Source organism: Crocuta crocuta, unplaced genomic scaffold (genome assembly GCF_008692635.1).
Source record: "Crocuta crocuta isolate KB4526 unplaced genomic scaffold, BGI_CrCroc_1.0 scaffold305, whole genome shotgun sequence".
Lineage (NCBI taxonomy): Eukaryota > Metazoa > Chordata > Mammalia > Carnivora > Hyaenidae > Crocuta > Crocuta crocuta.
In genome coordinates this window covers 2329252-2344534 of record NW_027529463.1, presented here as the reverse complement: position 1 = coordinate 2344534, position 15283 = coordinate 2329252, and the positions used below count along the sequence as shown (strand labels likewise).

Below are 15283 nucleotides of genomic sequence, written 5' to 3'. Positions count from 1 at the left end.
ACTCTTATTATTAATGACAAGGACTTTTTCTGTTTTAAGTTATTTCTGTGGCCAAACTGTTCTCCCAGAATATCTTCAGGGACCAATCACTATAAAAAGAACTAGAACTTTTTGTACATTCCCTGGAGTTGGCCATTATCACTCAATTATCAAGAGCTCCAAATGTCTCCTGAACACCTCATAACATTCAACAAAATCAATGCTATGTTTAAGTTTTTATAATCAGTATGTCTTCTTATCTAATTAAAATTTTTGAATGTACAAACTTCCTGTAACATCTTAATTGGACAAAAAATTAAAATGCACGTCAACAGCAAAGAAGCGATACAAGGAACTGTTAAGTACCCGAATGAATAGACATATCCCATTAAAATTTGCCCCAGGCAGTGGCCTGCAGTAATGCCTGACAAAGTAACTGGGAAGGAAAAGACGCAAACGTGTAAACAGTAGAAATAAGTGAATAAACGGATGAGCATCGAGAAAGAGAAAGCAACTCTCCAGGAGCAGTGAGAAATTCCTCTAATGGACGAGGGCAAAATCATTAACTACTACTTCAGCCTCTACTTAACTCAAATTCAAATAAATATTAAGTAAAGGTGAGTTTTCCCCACGTTTTCTTAATGTGGTACACTACAGTCAGGCTTCATCGGCCAGATACTTTATGCCCACGGTATTAAAAGATTCTGCTCTGTAGAATACCTCGCCAGGTTCCACGCATGCGCACGCGCAATCTTAACACAACATCCTCCCACACCCCACCTAACGCCGGATTCAAAGGAAGTGACGCAAGCTAAGGGGCGGGGTGGATTATGCGCCGGAAGTAGCTCGCAGATAGTAAATAAGGCCCGAGAGGGTGGAGAGATACTGTCTCCATTTTGTCGCCCTCCACGGCTCCTGCGACGTTGCGGAGATGGGGAACGTCTTGGGACTGTGCTCCATGGCGAGCTGGGTAAGAAGGTTTTTAGTGGCCTTCGGGGTGCTAAGCTTACGAGGAGGAAGAGAAGGGAACCCGAGCTGGGCTGGACGCGGCCCGTCGGTAACGTGGTACCCCACCCAACAGGGAGTGCCTTCCGTCCCCATTTTCTGTTTCCCGCAGTCATCCAGCTCAACTTTAGGGCCCTGAGTCTTGCGAAGAGCGGACCCGGGTGGCGATGAGAGAAGTGGAGATGGGAAGATAACCTCGATGGGAGAAGCGAAGAGAGCTAGCTGGTAGTCTTCCCCTAACACCCCGGTCTTTCGTGAAAGCCACTCCCCATTCTTCCAGGCTCTTTTTTGATCTTTTTGTGTGTTTGTATGTCTGCGTAGGGCATCTTTACAAAGGTCTTAGGCCTATTCCGTGGAGTACCCCATCTCTTTTCGTCACATTCCCAGCGACCTCAGACTGCAGCACTGTCATCCCTGGAGGCATGTTGGCCTCTTTGTTCTGTGGGGCCGACTACAATTAAGTGCAGGCTATTTGGGGCAGCCTGGCGGTAATATTGACAAGCTAACACAGTTTAGTTCCAGCTCTGTGGCTTGATCCTCAGCCTTAAATGGTAGAGGGAAATTACTGTATTTCTCAAGTAATAATATATGTATCTCTAAAAGCTGGTCAGCTCTGTGATATTAAAAACCCTGTGCCTTTTGACATAAAGCATGCTCGTGTAATCTGGAATATCATGTTTAGTTAGGTGTGGATTGCATTTTAAATAGATTACATTGTTAAGGTGAAGCCATTTTTCATTATAGTGGCACAATTTCTGGATTTAGGTGGTTCAAATAAACTAAAGTTTAAGAAAATCATTCCACCACCACCCGCAAATATAAACAGCAAATTAATATTACAGTTAATAAATTATATGTGATTTGGGGCGAGATATTTGCGTTCAAGTCATAGTTCTTTAATCTGTGATTTCTAAATTCCACTTCCAACACTTGTCTGATGTTCCAAATGACTCCCATTATATACATCGGCCAGAATTTTTATTCTTTTACATACCTCGCCGCTTTTTTCCCCCAGAAATTTCTGATACCTCTTGAACTGTAAAAGTTAAACTTTAATAAAATAATACATGGAGATTGTTATTTCAACCCAGGCCATTCTCTTGACTATGTTCTACGTATTTCTTTCTGTAGTTGGATATGGAAACCAGTTTGTTTTTTTTTTTAAATCTCAATAAGAAACTGGAGAATCTACCTGAGTCTGTTGTCTAATACAAAAGAGGTATAGTGTAATGTTTTATGAAATAAATGTTAAAACATTGCTTTCATGGTGGCGGGAGGATTGTGTGATTTGTGAAGTCAGATTTTTGTCCATTTATCAAGTTGGCATGTTTTTTGTATATAGTAAAGACTTAAAGGGGAGGGATTCATACTTTCCATTTTGTTCTCATCTCCAGAACCTTGATGAACAACCTTTTCTGCCTCAAGGACAATTATGGTTACAGAAGGAAAAAAAAATGTTTTAAGTTTTGTTTTGTTTTAAATCGGAAAATCACTTTAGTGAGCAGTCTAGAAACACTATATTCCTATTAATGTTTTTACAGCTTAGTTCTTCACCTTTATTGACTACAAAACTGATAAAATTTTGACTGCACTTCAGTCACAAGCTATACTGGAAAGATAGTAACAGGAGGCAGTTTTCTTATCTTCCAGTAATTAGGTCTGTGGCAGATATGCTAGATGCCCAAGGTTGATCTTTCAGTGTTCTAGATTACTGTGGCCAGTCTGGGAATTGACTCTGTAGTCTGCAGTTCTGGCCATATTTTCCCCTTTCCTTCTTGGTGTTTCTGTCTCTTCCTGAATTGTTCAATTTTAGTGTAATTTGATATCAATTGAAGGGGACTTTGCCTTATACAAATGTATTTTTTTCAACAGTCTTAGTAGTCAGTGTTTATTTACTTAGAGATTTTGACAAATTTAGAATTATTCAGATTTTCAAAAATATTCAAGTAATTAAATTGGAACAATTAGTTAAAACGCAGTTAAACAAATTTTATTCGTTTCTTCAGGCTTAGTTTTTGTAAAGGTTTTTCTCTGATTTATAAAACAGCTGTAGAAAATTTCTAAACTATGAAAAAGGCACAAAAAATATATGTAATACTGTTGTATTGGAACATTTATTTTGTTTTGAGGGTTTTTGTTTTCTTTTGGTTTTGTTTTTTTGCCAAGTGGCCTAGAATTGGATTGATCATAATCCTTGGTTCATGTACGGCTGGCTCTTTTGATTAGTGACTGTGTTATGCATTCAAATATCTGTGGACTTCCCACCTAATCCTGTAACTACGTTACCAGCAAAATTTATGCCTACTTCAGTGCTTTTCTCCACCCCAATCTCAACAATGGTGTTAATGACTAGAATTGATTTTTTTTGAATTACTGGACCTTATATACAATAGCCATCTTTTTTTTTTTTTTTTACCTAAGATATCTAATGTAGTTAAGAAGAAAGAGCCAGTGATTACTGCCTGCCTATTTGTCTGCCTCAGCTAGGTTTTTATTTTTTAGTACAATGACTTGTTTTTGCAGAAATGATTCATCGTCACTATGAATAGTCCAACACAGCAGAGTAGAAAGTTAAAATCTTACACACACAAAAATGCCACTACCAATAACATTCCTTTTCTCTCAATGCATATATACACATGGATAAATGGACAAAAATATTTTTTTTAGGAATGGTAGCATGCTAAATTAAAGCATTAAATTGAAATTTTACTGAATTTAACGAATGAAAAATAAAAGCAAAGGAGTTGCTGAATGTTAAATAAGCATTTCTTCATCAGGAGAATTTCCTAAAAAGATTTCTCTGAGATATTTCTACAGCAGTGGTTCTCAACTGGGCACAGTTTTGACCCCCAAAGTGCATTTGGCAGTGTCTGTAAACATTTTTTTGTGTCCAGTTTTGGGGTGAGAGGTGCATCTAGTGAGTAAAGGGCAGAGTAACTAACTGCTAAACATTTTACAGTGCACAGGACCTCCCCTCCTTCCCCCACAACAGAGAATTTTTTGGCCCAAAATGTCAGTATTGCCAGACTTGAGAAATTCTACTTTATCCTCTTTGGTTGGCCAGAGTAAAAAATGGAATGAAACCTCAGAGTTTTAATTGCTCTTAAAAAAAGCATTTAATGAATTCTGTTTGTACCTCTACCTTCTGCCTCATTTATGGAGGCTACCTGGTGCCACCAAGTCCAGTTCTACTTGAGAATTTTTCTCTACAAATTTTATTGCTTAACTTTTTCATTTGATGGCTTATAATTCAACTTTCTAGGCCTTGAAAGGTCAAAAAAAAACCCAGAATTAATCTGGAAGTCTTTGACCTTTTAAGTTTATTTCTAAATTTACTCCTTTTAAAAAAAAAAGTCCTTTGTGGAGTGCCTGGGTGGCTCAGTCATTTGGGTGTCTGACTTCAGCTCAGGTCGTGATCTCATGGCTTGTGAATTCAAGCCCCACATTGGGCTCTGTGCTGACAGCTCAGAGCCTGGAGCCTGCTTCGGATTTTGTGACCCTCATGCTCTTTCTTTGTCTGTCTGTCTGTCTGTCTGTCTCTCTCTCTCTCTCAAGAATAAATAAAACATTAAAAAATTTTTAAAGCCCTTTATTTTTTGAATTTTACTGGTATTTCTAAAGGAAGCATGGGTGAATTCACATGTTTAATCTGCCATCTTTAACCAGAATCTTTCAGTATTCTACTTTATGTGTGATCAATATGTATTATAAGCATAGTTCTCCTAGTTACTTAGTCATAGAACTAAACAAGTCATTCTTAAAGTGTATTCCCTAGACTCTGTAGCATCAGCGCACTAGGGAACTATTGGAAACACTGACTAGGGCCCAGCATTCTATTTTAATAAGCTGTTGAGGTGATTCTGATGCCTACTACATTTTGAGAACTACTGTGATTTCAAAGCTCAAAGCATTTCTTTTTAGCCAGGGCTTTTCCCAATTTTTTTTAATTGATATGTCCTCTAATTGACTAAGTTTTATCATCAGCTAGAGTTTTGAAGAATTCATAGATGCTGAAATCCCTGAATTCTTTTTTATTTAAAAATATCTTTTACATTGGTGAGGCCTTGTTTACCAGTATTATAGTATACCTATTATACCCATTTCCTTCAGAACTTAATACTGTTTATTGTGAATTCTGTTTTGTCTAACTGCCTCCTGGTATCCCCTCCCTCCCAACACATCTCACATGTTCTATTGACTTTTTTTCCTTTGCATGGGTATTTGAACAGTTTTTACCTGTCTTTGAAATTGGTCAAGTATGTCTGACTTTAAATCTTGTACCACTTTTTATTCTGGAAAATAATGTTCTTTTTTTGTATATACATATATATGATTTATTTATTAATTTACATCCAAGTTAGTATATAATGCAACAAGCTTAATGCCCCTTACCCATTTAGCCCATCCCCCTTCCACCCCTCCGGCAACCCTCTGTTCTCTATAGTTAAGAGTCTCTTATGTTTTGTCCCCCTTTCTGTTTTTATATTATTTTTGTTTCCCTTCCTTTATGTTCATCTGTTTTGTTTCTTAAAGTCCTCATGAGTGAAGTCATAATGATATTTGTCTTTCTCTGACTAATTTTGCTTAGCATAATACCCTCCAGTTCCATCCATGTAGTTGCAAATGGCAAGATTTCATTCTTTTTGATTGCCCTGTAACACACCACATCTTAATCCATTCATCTGTCAATGGACATTTGGGCTCTTTCCATACTTTGGCTGTTTTTGATAGTGCTGCTATAAACATTGGGGTGCATAAGCCCTTTCGAAACCTCTCTCCTGTATCCTTTGGATGAATACCTAGTAGTGCAATTGCTGGGTTATATGGTAGTTCTATTTTTAATTTTTTGAGGAATCTCCATTTCTAAATCTTTTTTGAGGGTAGTTCTATTTTTAGTATTTTGAGGTTTTCCAGAGTGGCTGCACCAGTTTGCATTCCCACCAGCAGCGCAAAAGAGATCCTCTTGCTCCACATCCTCACTGACATCTGTTGTTGCCTGAGTTGTTAATATTAGCCATCTGACAGGTGTGATAATAGTGTTCTTTTGAAAATACATACTCATTTCTTCTTGGAAAGTTTTTCTTGTAGTCTATCCTTGAATGTCTTTTTTGTTTATTTAGATGATTTTCTGTTTTGAGGAAATTAGTTATCTTCATGTTATCTTTGTTTTCCTTCTATATTATTTTTCTACTTTTGTCAATGTTTTTAGTTGATATAGTTTATGTGAAATTCACACTTTGTAATATACAGGTCTGTGAATTTTGAGAAGTCCTATACTTAGGTAACAACTACAGAACAGTTTCCATCTTTAAAAAAATCTGTTATTCCCGTTCTTGGAAACCTCTGTTTTTTTGTTTTTGTTTTGTCTCCAGAGTTTTTCCAGAAAGGCATATGAATAGAATCATACAGCATAGGGCCTTTTGAGTCTGGCTTTTTTTTACTGGGTATAATTCATTTGAGATTTATTCATGGTGGTATATTAGTGGTTCGTTTTTATTTTTGCATAGTAGTCCATTGCTTGGATGTACTACAACTTACCTATCCATGTACCAGTTGAAGGGCATTTCCAGATTTTGGTGATAAAGTAGCTATAAGCATTTCCATAAAGGTACCATAAAGGTTTTTTGTGTGACTCTTAAGTTCTTTTTTGCTTAGGTAAAATATATAGCAGTGGAATTGCTGAGCAACATGATGAGCATACATTTGACTTAATAAGAAACTGCTAAACTGGTTTCCAAGATAGCTGTACCAATTTTCATTCCCACTAACCAAAAGAGTTGTCAATACTTGGTATTACGAGTTTATTTGATTTTGACATTGTGTGTCAGATTTGACATTTGTGTCTGTAGTGGTCACTCATTATGGTTTTAGTTTGCATTTCCTTAGGGGATCTATAGTTTACATCATGGTTTACTTTTGGTGTTGGACATTTCTGTGAGTTTGGACAAATGTGTAATGACATGTATTTACTATTATAGTAGCATGTAGAGTATTTTCACTGCCCAAAACATCCTTTGTGTCTTGTCTAGTCATCCTTCCACCCACTCCAACCACTGATCTTCGTACTGTCTCCATAATTTTGCCTTTTCCAGAATATCATACAGTTGAAATCATACAAGATGTAGTCTTTTTAGGTTGTCTTCTTTCATTTAGTAATATCTATTGAAGTTTTCTCCTTGTCTTTTTATGGCTTAAGAACTCCTTTCTTTTCAGCACTGAATAATATGCCATTATTCAGATGTACCACAGTACCTACTGAAGGACATATTTGTTGGTTCCAAGTTTGGGCAGTTATGAATCAAGTTACTATATACATTCATGTGCAGGTTTTTGTGTGGACATGAGGTTTTCTTGGTATTTAGCTGGATTGTATGGCAAGCATATGTTCGGTTTTATAATCTGTCAAACTGTCTTCCAAAGTGGTTGTACCATATTGCATTCTTACCAGCAGTGTATGAGAGTCACTATTGGTCCATATCTTCATCAGCATTTGGTGTTAATGTGTGTTCTGGATTTGGGCCTTTCTAATAGATATGTAGTGATATCTTGTTTTAATATGCATTTGCCATATGTATATGAGATATGCTAATTTTCCATCTATATGTCTGTTGACCTATTTGTTTTCTTACTGTTGGCATCCTAAGAGTTCTTTGTATGTTTTGGATAATACTCCTTTACGGTCAGGTGTGTCTTTTGCAAAGTTTCACACAGTTGGCCTGTCTTTTCATTCTCTTGACATTGACCTTTGCAGAACAGAATTAAAAAAAATTTTTTTTAAAAATGTTTTATTTTTGAGCGTGAGCACAAGCGGGCGAGGGGCAGAGAGAGAGGGAGAAAGAGGATCCAAAGCAGGCTCAGTGCTGACAGCAGAGAGCCTGGTGATGGTGCTCAAACTCAGGAACCAGAATATCAAAGACCTGATCTGAAGTCGGATACTTAGCTGAGCCACCTAGGTGTACCTGCAGAGCAGAATCTTTTGAATTTTAATGAAGACCAGCTTAACAATAATTTATTTTTGTGGATCATGCCTTTGGTGTTATCTGAAAAAAATCCTTACCATACCCAAAGTCGTTTGGACTTTTTCCTATATTATAGGAGTTGTATGGTTTGTATTTAGATTTAAGACCCATTCTGAGTCAGTTTGGGGGAAGACTGAGAGATATGTGTCTAGAATGATAGATTATTTTTACTTGTGGATGCCCAGTTGTTACAGCACAGTTGAAAAGATGATTTTTGCTTCATTGAATAGCCTTTGCACCTTTGTCAAAGATTAGTTGATTTTATTTATAGGAGGCTATTTATGTTGTTTCCATTGATTTTTTTTTTTTTTCCCTTGCTTTGACAATACCATACTAGTTTGTAGTACAACCATACTGTTGTAGCTTTATAATAAATTTGAAGTCTGGTAGTTTCATTCCTTCAACTTAGTCCTTCAGTGTTTTGTTGGGTAGTCTGGGTCTTTTGTCTTTCCCTATGAACTTTTAGAATCAGTTTCTCAGTATCTACACATAACTTGCTGGGAGTTTGATTGGGATTGCATTGAATCTATAGATCAAGTTTGAGGAATTGGTATCCTGACAGTATTGTTTTCCTAATCTGTGAATGTGGAATGTCTGTTCATTTATTCAGTTCTTTCATTTTGCTTCAGAATTTTGTGTGTGGGGAGGATTCTGCTATTGATCTTATATGTACTGTTTTACATTTACACCTAAAATGTATTTTTTAATTTCAAGTTTCACTTTTTCATTGCTGATATATAGGGACATGGTTGACTTTAGTTTATAAATCTTGTATCCTTCAACCCTGCTATAATTGTTTATTCTAAGATTTTCTTGAGGGTTTTTTTTGGTCATTTCTTTTGAATCTTCTACATAGATGATAATGTCATCAGTGAACAAAGCTAATTTTATTTTTTCTTTCCCAGTGTGTTTACCTTTTATTTCCTTTTTTGTGTGTGTTAATTGCATTAGCTAGAATTTCCAGTACAGTGTTGAAATGGAATGGTAAGAGGAAACATCCTTGTAATAACATCCTGATATTAATGGTTAAGGTTTCAATTTTCTTACCATTAAATATAACTATAGGTGTTTTGTTGATCTATCAAGTTGAGGGAGTTCCCCTCTTTCTAGTTTATTGAGAATTTTTATCATGAATGAGTGTTGGATTTTGTGAAATAGATTTTCTGCATTTGTTGATGTGATCCATTTTTTTTTTTAAGCCTGTTGATGTGATGGATTACATTAATTGAGTTTTGAATGTTGAACCATTCTTACAAACCTGGGATAAATCCCTCTTGCTCATGATGTATAATTCTTTTCATACATTGTTGGATTTGATATGCTAGTATTTTGTTGAGGATTTTATGTATCTGTGTTCATGAGAGATGCTGATACGTAGTTTTCATTTTTTATAAAGTCTTTGGTTTTGTTGTTAGAGTGATGCTGGTCTCATACAATGAGTTAGGCAGTGTTCCTCTGCTTCTGTCCTCTGAAAGGGATTTCGGAGAACTGTTTTTGGTTTGGTTTGGTTTGGTTTGGTTTTTTGTTTTTTCCTTAACTGTTTAGTAGAGGTCACCAGTGAATCCATCTGGGTCCAGTGCTTTCTGTTTTGGAAGGTTATTAATTTTTTTTAAGTTAATTTATTTATATTTGAGAGAGAGAGAGGGACGGGCAGAGGCAGGGGAGACAGGAGAATCCCAAGCAGGCTCCACACTGTCAGCATGGAGCCTGATGTGGGGCTCAAGCTCATGAACTGCAAGATCATGTCCTGAGCCGAAACCAAGAGTTGGACACTTAACTGACTGAGCCACCCAGGTGCCCCGGAAGTTATTATTGATTCAGTTTCTTTAACAGATATTGACTTAGCAGGTTGTCTCATGTGAATTTTGGCAATTTGTGCCTTTCAAGGAATTGATTCATTTCATCTAGGTTATCAGATTTGTGGACATGTAGCTGTTGACTGCATTCTTTTATAATCCTTTTGATGACCAACAGATTTAAAGTGACATCCTCTCCTTCATTTTTGATGTTAGTAATTGATGTACTTTTTTGGTTAGCCATCAGCATGTGTATACACGAGGTGCATATGTATGCATACATAGTTGAATATAGTGTTCTTAAGATTTTTAAACAAACTCTTCTTTGTTAGGCCAATTAAGAATAAGATAAAGTTTTTATTTTATGTTTAATGTTCTTATTTAGAATCTGACTTCTATTTTCTTGTCTCTAGAGGACTTCCTTAAACATTTCTTGCAAGGCAGGTCTACAATTTGACAACACATTCTCTCAATCTTTGAAAAAGTCTTTATTCTTCACCTTTGAAGGATAATTCACAGTATAGAACCCTTTTCTTCAACACTTTAAATATTTCACTGCATTGTTTTCTTGATTACATGGCTTCTGAGGACAAGTGGATATAATCTTCTCTTTTTTCTCTATAGGTAAGTTGTGTTTTCTTCAGCTTCTTTCAAAATATTTTCTTTATCTTTTATTTTTGAGTTTGGAAGTGATGTGTCTAGGTGTAGCTTTTTATTTTTTGTTTGTGGTTTTTGTTTTGGTTTGTGGCATATGCTTCTGACATCAAGTTGGGAAAATTCTGTCATTGTTTTTTCAAATATTTCTTCTGTTCCTTTTCTTTTTTTCTATCCTCAGTCTATTCCCCCTTTTTAGTTGTCCTACAGTCCTTGGATATTCTGTTCTGTTTTATTCCCTCTCTGCTCTCTTTCATTTTCAGTTTGAGAGGAGGTGTCCTCAAGCTAAGAGATTATCTTCTCAAGCCTTGTCCAGTCTACTAATAAGCTCATCAACTGCAGTTTTTCTTTGTTTTTGTTTTGTTTGTTTGTTTTTTTTGATCCCTAGCATTTCTTTTTGGTTCTTAGGATTCTTACTTCTCAGTTTACATTGCCTGTGTATTGTTGTATATGGTTTACGTCATCCATCATAACCTTTAATATATTTAGTCCTGGTTATTCTAAATTCCTAATTTGATAACTCCAAACATCCTTTCATGTCTGGTTTTGATGTTTGTTCTGACTCTGTAAATTATGTTTATTTGTTTTTTACCTTTTGCTGTGCTTTGTAACTTTTTCTTTATTGTTGGACATGCTGTACTGGGTAAAAGGGACTGCTGTAACTAGGCTTTGGTCATGTTGTGGTGAGGTCTTTGGGAAAGAAAGTGTTCCACAGCCCTATGATTAGGCCATAGTCCTTTAGTGAGCCTGTTTCTGGACTGTGAGCTTCTCAATTGTTTCTTAGGCTTTTTCTTCCTCCTAGGTGGGAAAAGATGCTTAACAAGGACTGGCATTGAAAGTATTTCCCTTTCCTTATGTTTGATAAGTTATGGCTCCCTGTATTTGCCTGTCTGTCTCCAGTCTTGGGGGCAGCGACTTACCCTATATTCTCACTCTTTACGGATCCTGGAAGAGTTCAAAATAGTTACAGGGCTATTGATTATATATATTTCTTATTGAATGATTTCTAACAGTTTGGGTTTTTTAGTTTGTCCACTTTATCTAAGGTACTGAATAAAATTGCTCATACTGTTCCCTTATAATATTTTAATGCATCTAGAATCTGTATTTGTTGTCTTCACACATTTCCAATATTCATGATTTTTGTGCTTACTTTTGCTCTTTTGTATCTCAGTTATAATGGTCTTCTAAAATCGGTTTCACTGATTTTCTTGTTCTGCTTTTGACTTCCTTAATGTCTTTCTTTATTATTTTCCTTATTTTGTTTTGGGTTTTTTTTTTTTTTTTTAAGGTAGAAGCTCAGATCACTGATTTGAAATCTTTATTTTTGTCTAATGTCATTTAGTATTGTAAATTTCCTTTGAACGATGCTTCAGTGCATTTCATGAATGTAAAGTTATTTTCCTTTTGATATATTTTGTCTGTGAATTACTTAGAAGTGTGTTATTTAGGGGCCACCTGGGAGGCTCAGTCGATTAAGCATCTGACTTTGGCTCAGGTCATGATCTCATGCTTCATGGGTTCAAGCTCTGTGTGGGCTCTCTGCTGACAGCTTGGAGCGCAGCCCGGAGCCTGCTTTGGATTGTATGTCTCTCTCTCTCTCTCTCTTTTCCCCTGCCCCATCTCAAAAATAAATAAACATTTAAAAAAGTGTCATTTAGTTTTCAGATATTTTTTTCTATTACTAATTTCTAAGTTCCACTGTGGGCGTAGAATACATATTTGTTGTATGATTTGAAACATTTATGTTTATTGCAATTTGAGATTTGTTTTATGGCCAAGAATATGGTCTGTTTTGGTTGTGTTCTGTGTGCTCTAGTTACATTTGGAAAACAATTTGTGCTGTGCTCTGGTTAGATTGAATATACTCTAAATGTCAGTTAGGCACAGTTAATTGATAATGTTGTACAAGTTTTTATATCCTTACTGATTTTTGTTGTGCTACTTAGTGAGAGAACATCAATGTGAATTTATTTGTTATCCTTTTCAGTTTTATTGTTTTTCCCTTCATATATTTTGAAGTTCTCTTACTAAGAGTAGAAACATTTAGGATTGTAGGTCTCCTCTGTGAACATCCCATTAATCTCCATGTATGTCCCTTTTCATTATGAAGTGTCCCTCTTTAATCTTGGTAAAATTGTTTGCTCAGAAATCTGTTTTTGTCTGGTACTACCATGGCATGATATTTATTTATTTATCATTTTTAACCTGTTTGCATTTTTATATTTAAGTAGGTTTCTTGTAGAATAGAGTTGGATCTCAATATTTATCCAGTGTGACAGTCTCTGCCTTTTTAGTGGGAGTGTTTATGCCATTCACATTTTGTGTGATTATTGATTATGTTTGGGTTTAAATAAACCATCTATTTTTTGTTTGTCTTGTCTATTCATTATCCCTTTTCTCTAGGTTTTTTTTTTTTTTTTTTGCCATATTTTACATTTACTAGCCATTTCTTTTAGTATTCTGTTTTACTTCCATTGGCTTGCTAGCTCTACTTCTTTGTGTTGGTTTTTTAGAGGTCACTTTAGGGTTTATAGTATTCATTTTCTACTTATTACAATATCCCTTTATTTCTAATTTAAGAACCTTATAGTGGTATAGTTCAGTGTCCTTTTGCATACTACTTATAATCATCATACATTTGACTTCCACCTTTGTTATAACCTTGCACAATACATTACTATTTGTTTTCAAAGGAAAATTATCCTTTAAAGTAATTTTTTATATACGAAAAACACATACATTTCCCATTTTCATTGTTTTTCATTCCTTTTGTATAGATCCAGTTTTTTGGTATCATAGATCAGCTGTCTGGTATAATTTTCCATCTGCTTGAAGGAGTTCCTTCAACATTTCTAGTAGTTTAGGTCTGCTAATTTTGGATTCTTTTGTTTTTGTCTGAAAATGGTTTTATTTTGCATTAATTTTTGAAAGACTTTTGTGGAGTATGAGATTTTATCATTTATGGTGTTTTTAAAAGTACTTTTGCACAATTCTTTTTACTAGAATTGAGATCTTTGTATATGACTTAATTTTTCTGCCTGCTTTTTAAAGATTTTTTTGTTTATGGTTGTTTTTAAACAGTTTGATTATGATACAAGTTTAGTGTGTTTGCCATCATGTGTATTTTCCTAGATTTTCTTTTTTGTTTTTTTTCTTTTAATGTTTATTTGATGGAGAGCACACACAAATTGGGAGGATAGAGAGAGAGGGAGAAAATCCCTAGCAGGCTCCACTCTGTCAGAACACAGCCCATACAGGGCTTGATCCCACAAACCATGAGCTCATGACCCAAGCCGAATAAAGAATCACCCAAAGCGACCTTGTTTTTCTAGAATTTTCATTGAGCTTCTGGATCTGTGTATTTATAATCTTGATTTAATTTGGGGACATTTTGACAATTATTACCTCAGAAGGACTCTTCTCTTTCATTTCTCCTTCAAAAGCTCTAATTTCACTTACAGTAGGCTGCTTGAAGCTTTCTTAGAATACTGATCCTTTGTTCATTTTTGTCCTAGTATTTTTGTCTCATTTCTTCTGCTTTGTCTTCAGTTTTGTTAATCTTTTTTTTGCAGTGTTTTAGTATTGTTTGGTTCGATTACTTTATTTTTCGTTTCTACAAGTTTGGTATAGATCTTTTAAATTATCTTTCATGTCTCTTAACATGCTGATTTTTTCCTGTCTTTGAGCATATGAAATAAAGTAAAAATGATATTTTTATGTAGTTATTTATAATTCAGCCGTATTTGTTATTTTCAGTCTGATTTTGATTTGTTTTTTTTCTCATTAAAGGTTGTATTTTCCTGCTTTCTTGCATAGCTATCAACTTTTTATTAGATGTCAGACATTGTAAAATTTTCCTTGATGAATGGTGGATATACTTGTATTCTAAAAAGAAAATATTCTTGGGTTTTGTTCTCAGACATAGTTGAGTTACTTGAAGAAAATTTTTCCTTCTTCATGTTTTCTTTACACTTTGTTAAGTGAGACTGGAGCAGCTTTTAGTCTTATGGCTGATTTTTTTCCTCCTTCTAAGTAAAAGCCTATATCACTCCGTGTCTGCTGGATTACAAGGTTTTCCACTATGGCTAGTGGGAATACCCACTCTTCCCCCTCCTTTAGTAATTTATTCAGATGAATGCACTGATTGGTACTGCAGATTCAATCTGAAGCCTCTACAGATTTCCAGAGCTCAGTTGTAGCTTTCTTCTCTTCAGGATTCTGCCTTAGAAACTCACCTTCAACTCTGTTCCGGCTCTCAACTCAGTCTCCTCAATTCAGGTGGACTGCTAGCCTCTGCTTGGATTCCCCTCCCTGCACTGGAACCTCTCCCCAGTCAGAAAGATGGGTTAATCATGGAGCTCACATTGTTTCCTATCAGGAATTACTGTTGCGCATTGCCTGTTGTTAATTGTCTGATAACTGTTGTTTTAATTTTTTTTCCCATTAAGGCAGTAGGGTAAGTCTCGTCACTTAAGTCTCGTCACTTTCCCATTAAGGCACTTAGGGTAAGTTTATAGTAATTAACTCAAGTTTTTTCTGTTAGTGATTTTATTTTCAGGTGTGTCTGTTTTGTTCCTTCATAGTTAATGATTTTTTAAGTTTTATTTTCTCTTATTTCTTTGCTTAATTAACCCTGCAGTCTCCTTTTTATCTTATTTTGTTCTTTTCACATTTCATTTTTGAGTTCTCCTTTTCATTTGTTTTTTGTTATTTTTTTGTAGTTCAGGTGAAGTACTTGTACAAAATTTCCTTTTCTTACTGAGTTTTGTTTCAGATTGAATTCTTAAAATGTCTCCTCACCACCACCCTGTTTTTCCCTTCCCC

At 35.4% G+C, this 15283-nt stretch overlaps 1 protein-coding gene across 1 annotated transcript in view; it reads left to right on the top strand.

Annotated features, from left to right (window-relative positions):
* Nucleotides 1-829: 829 nt before the first annotated feature.
* The window catches only part of SERINC1 (serine incorporator 1), a 34101-nt gene continuing 19647 nt past the window's right edge, over nucleotides 830-15283 (top strand). Inside the window, exon 1 of the mRNA XM_077760782.1 lies at nucleotides 830-949. Coding sequence (XP_077616908.1) covers nucleotides 911-949 — 39 coding nt within the window. The 5' untranslated portion in view covers nucleotides 830-910. The remainder of the gene's footprint in view (nucleotides 950-15283) is intronic.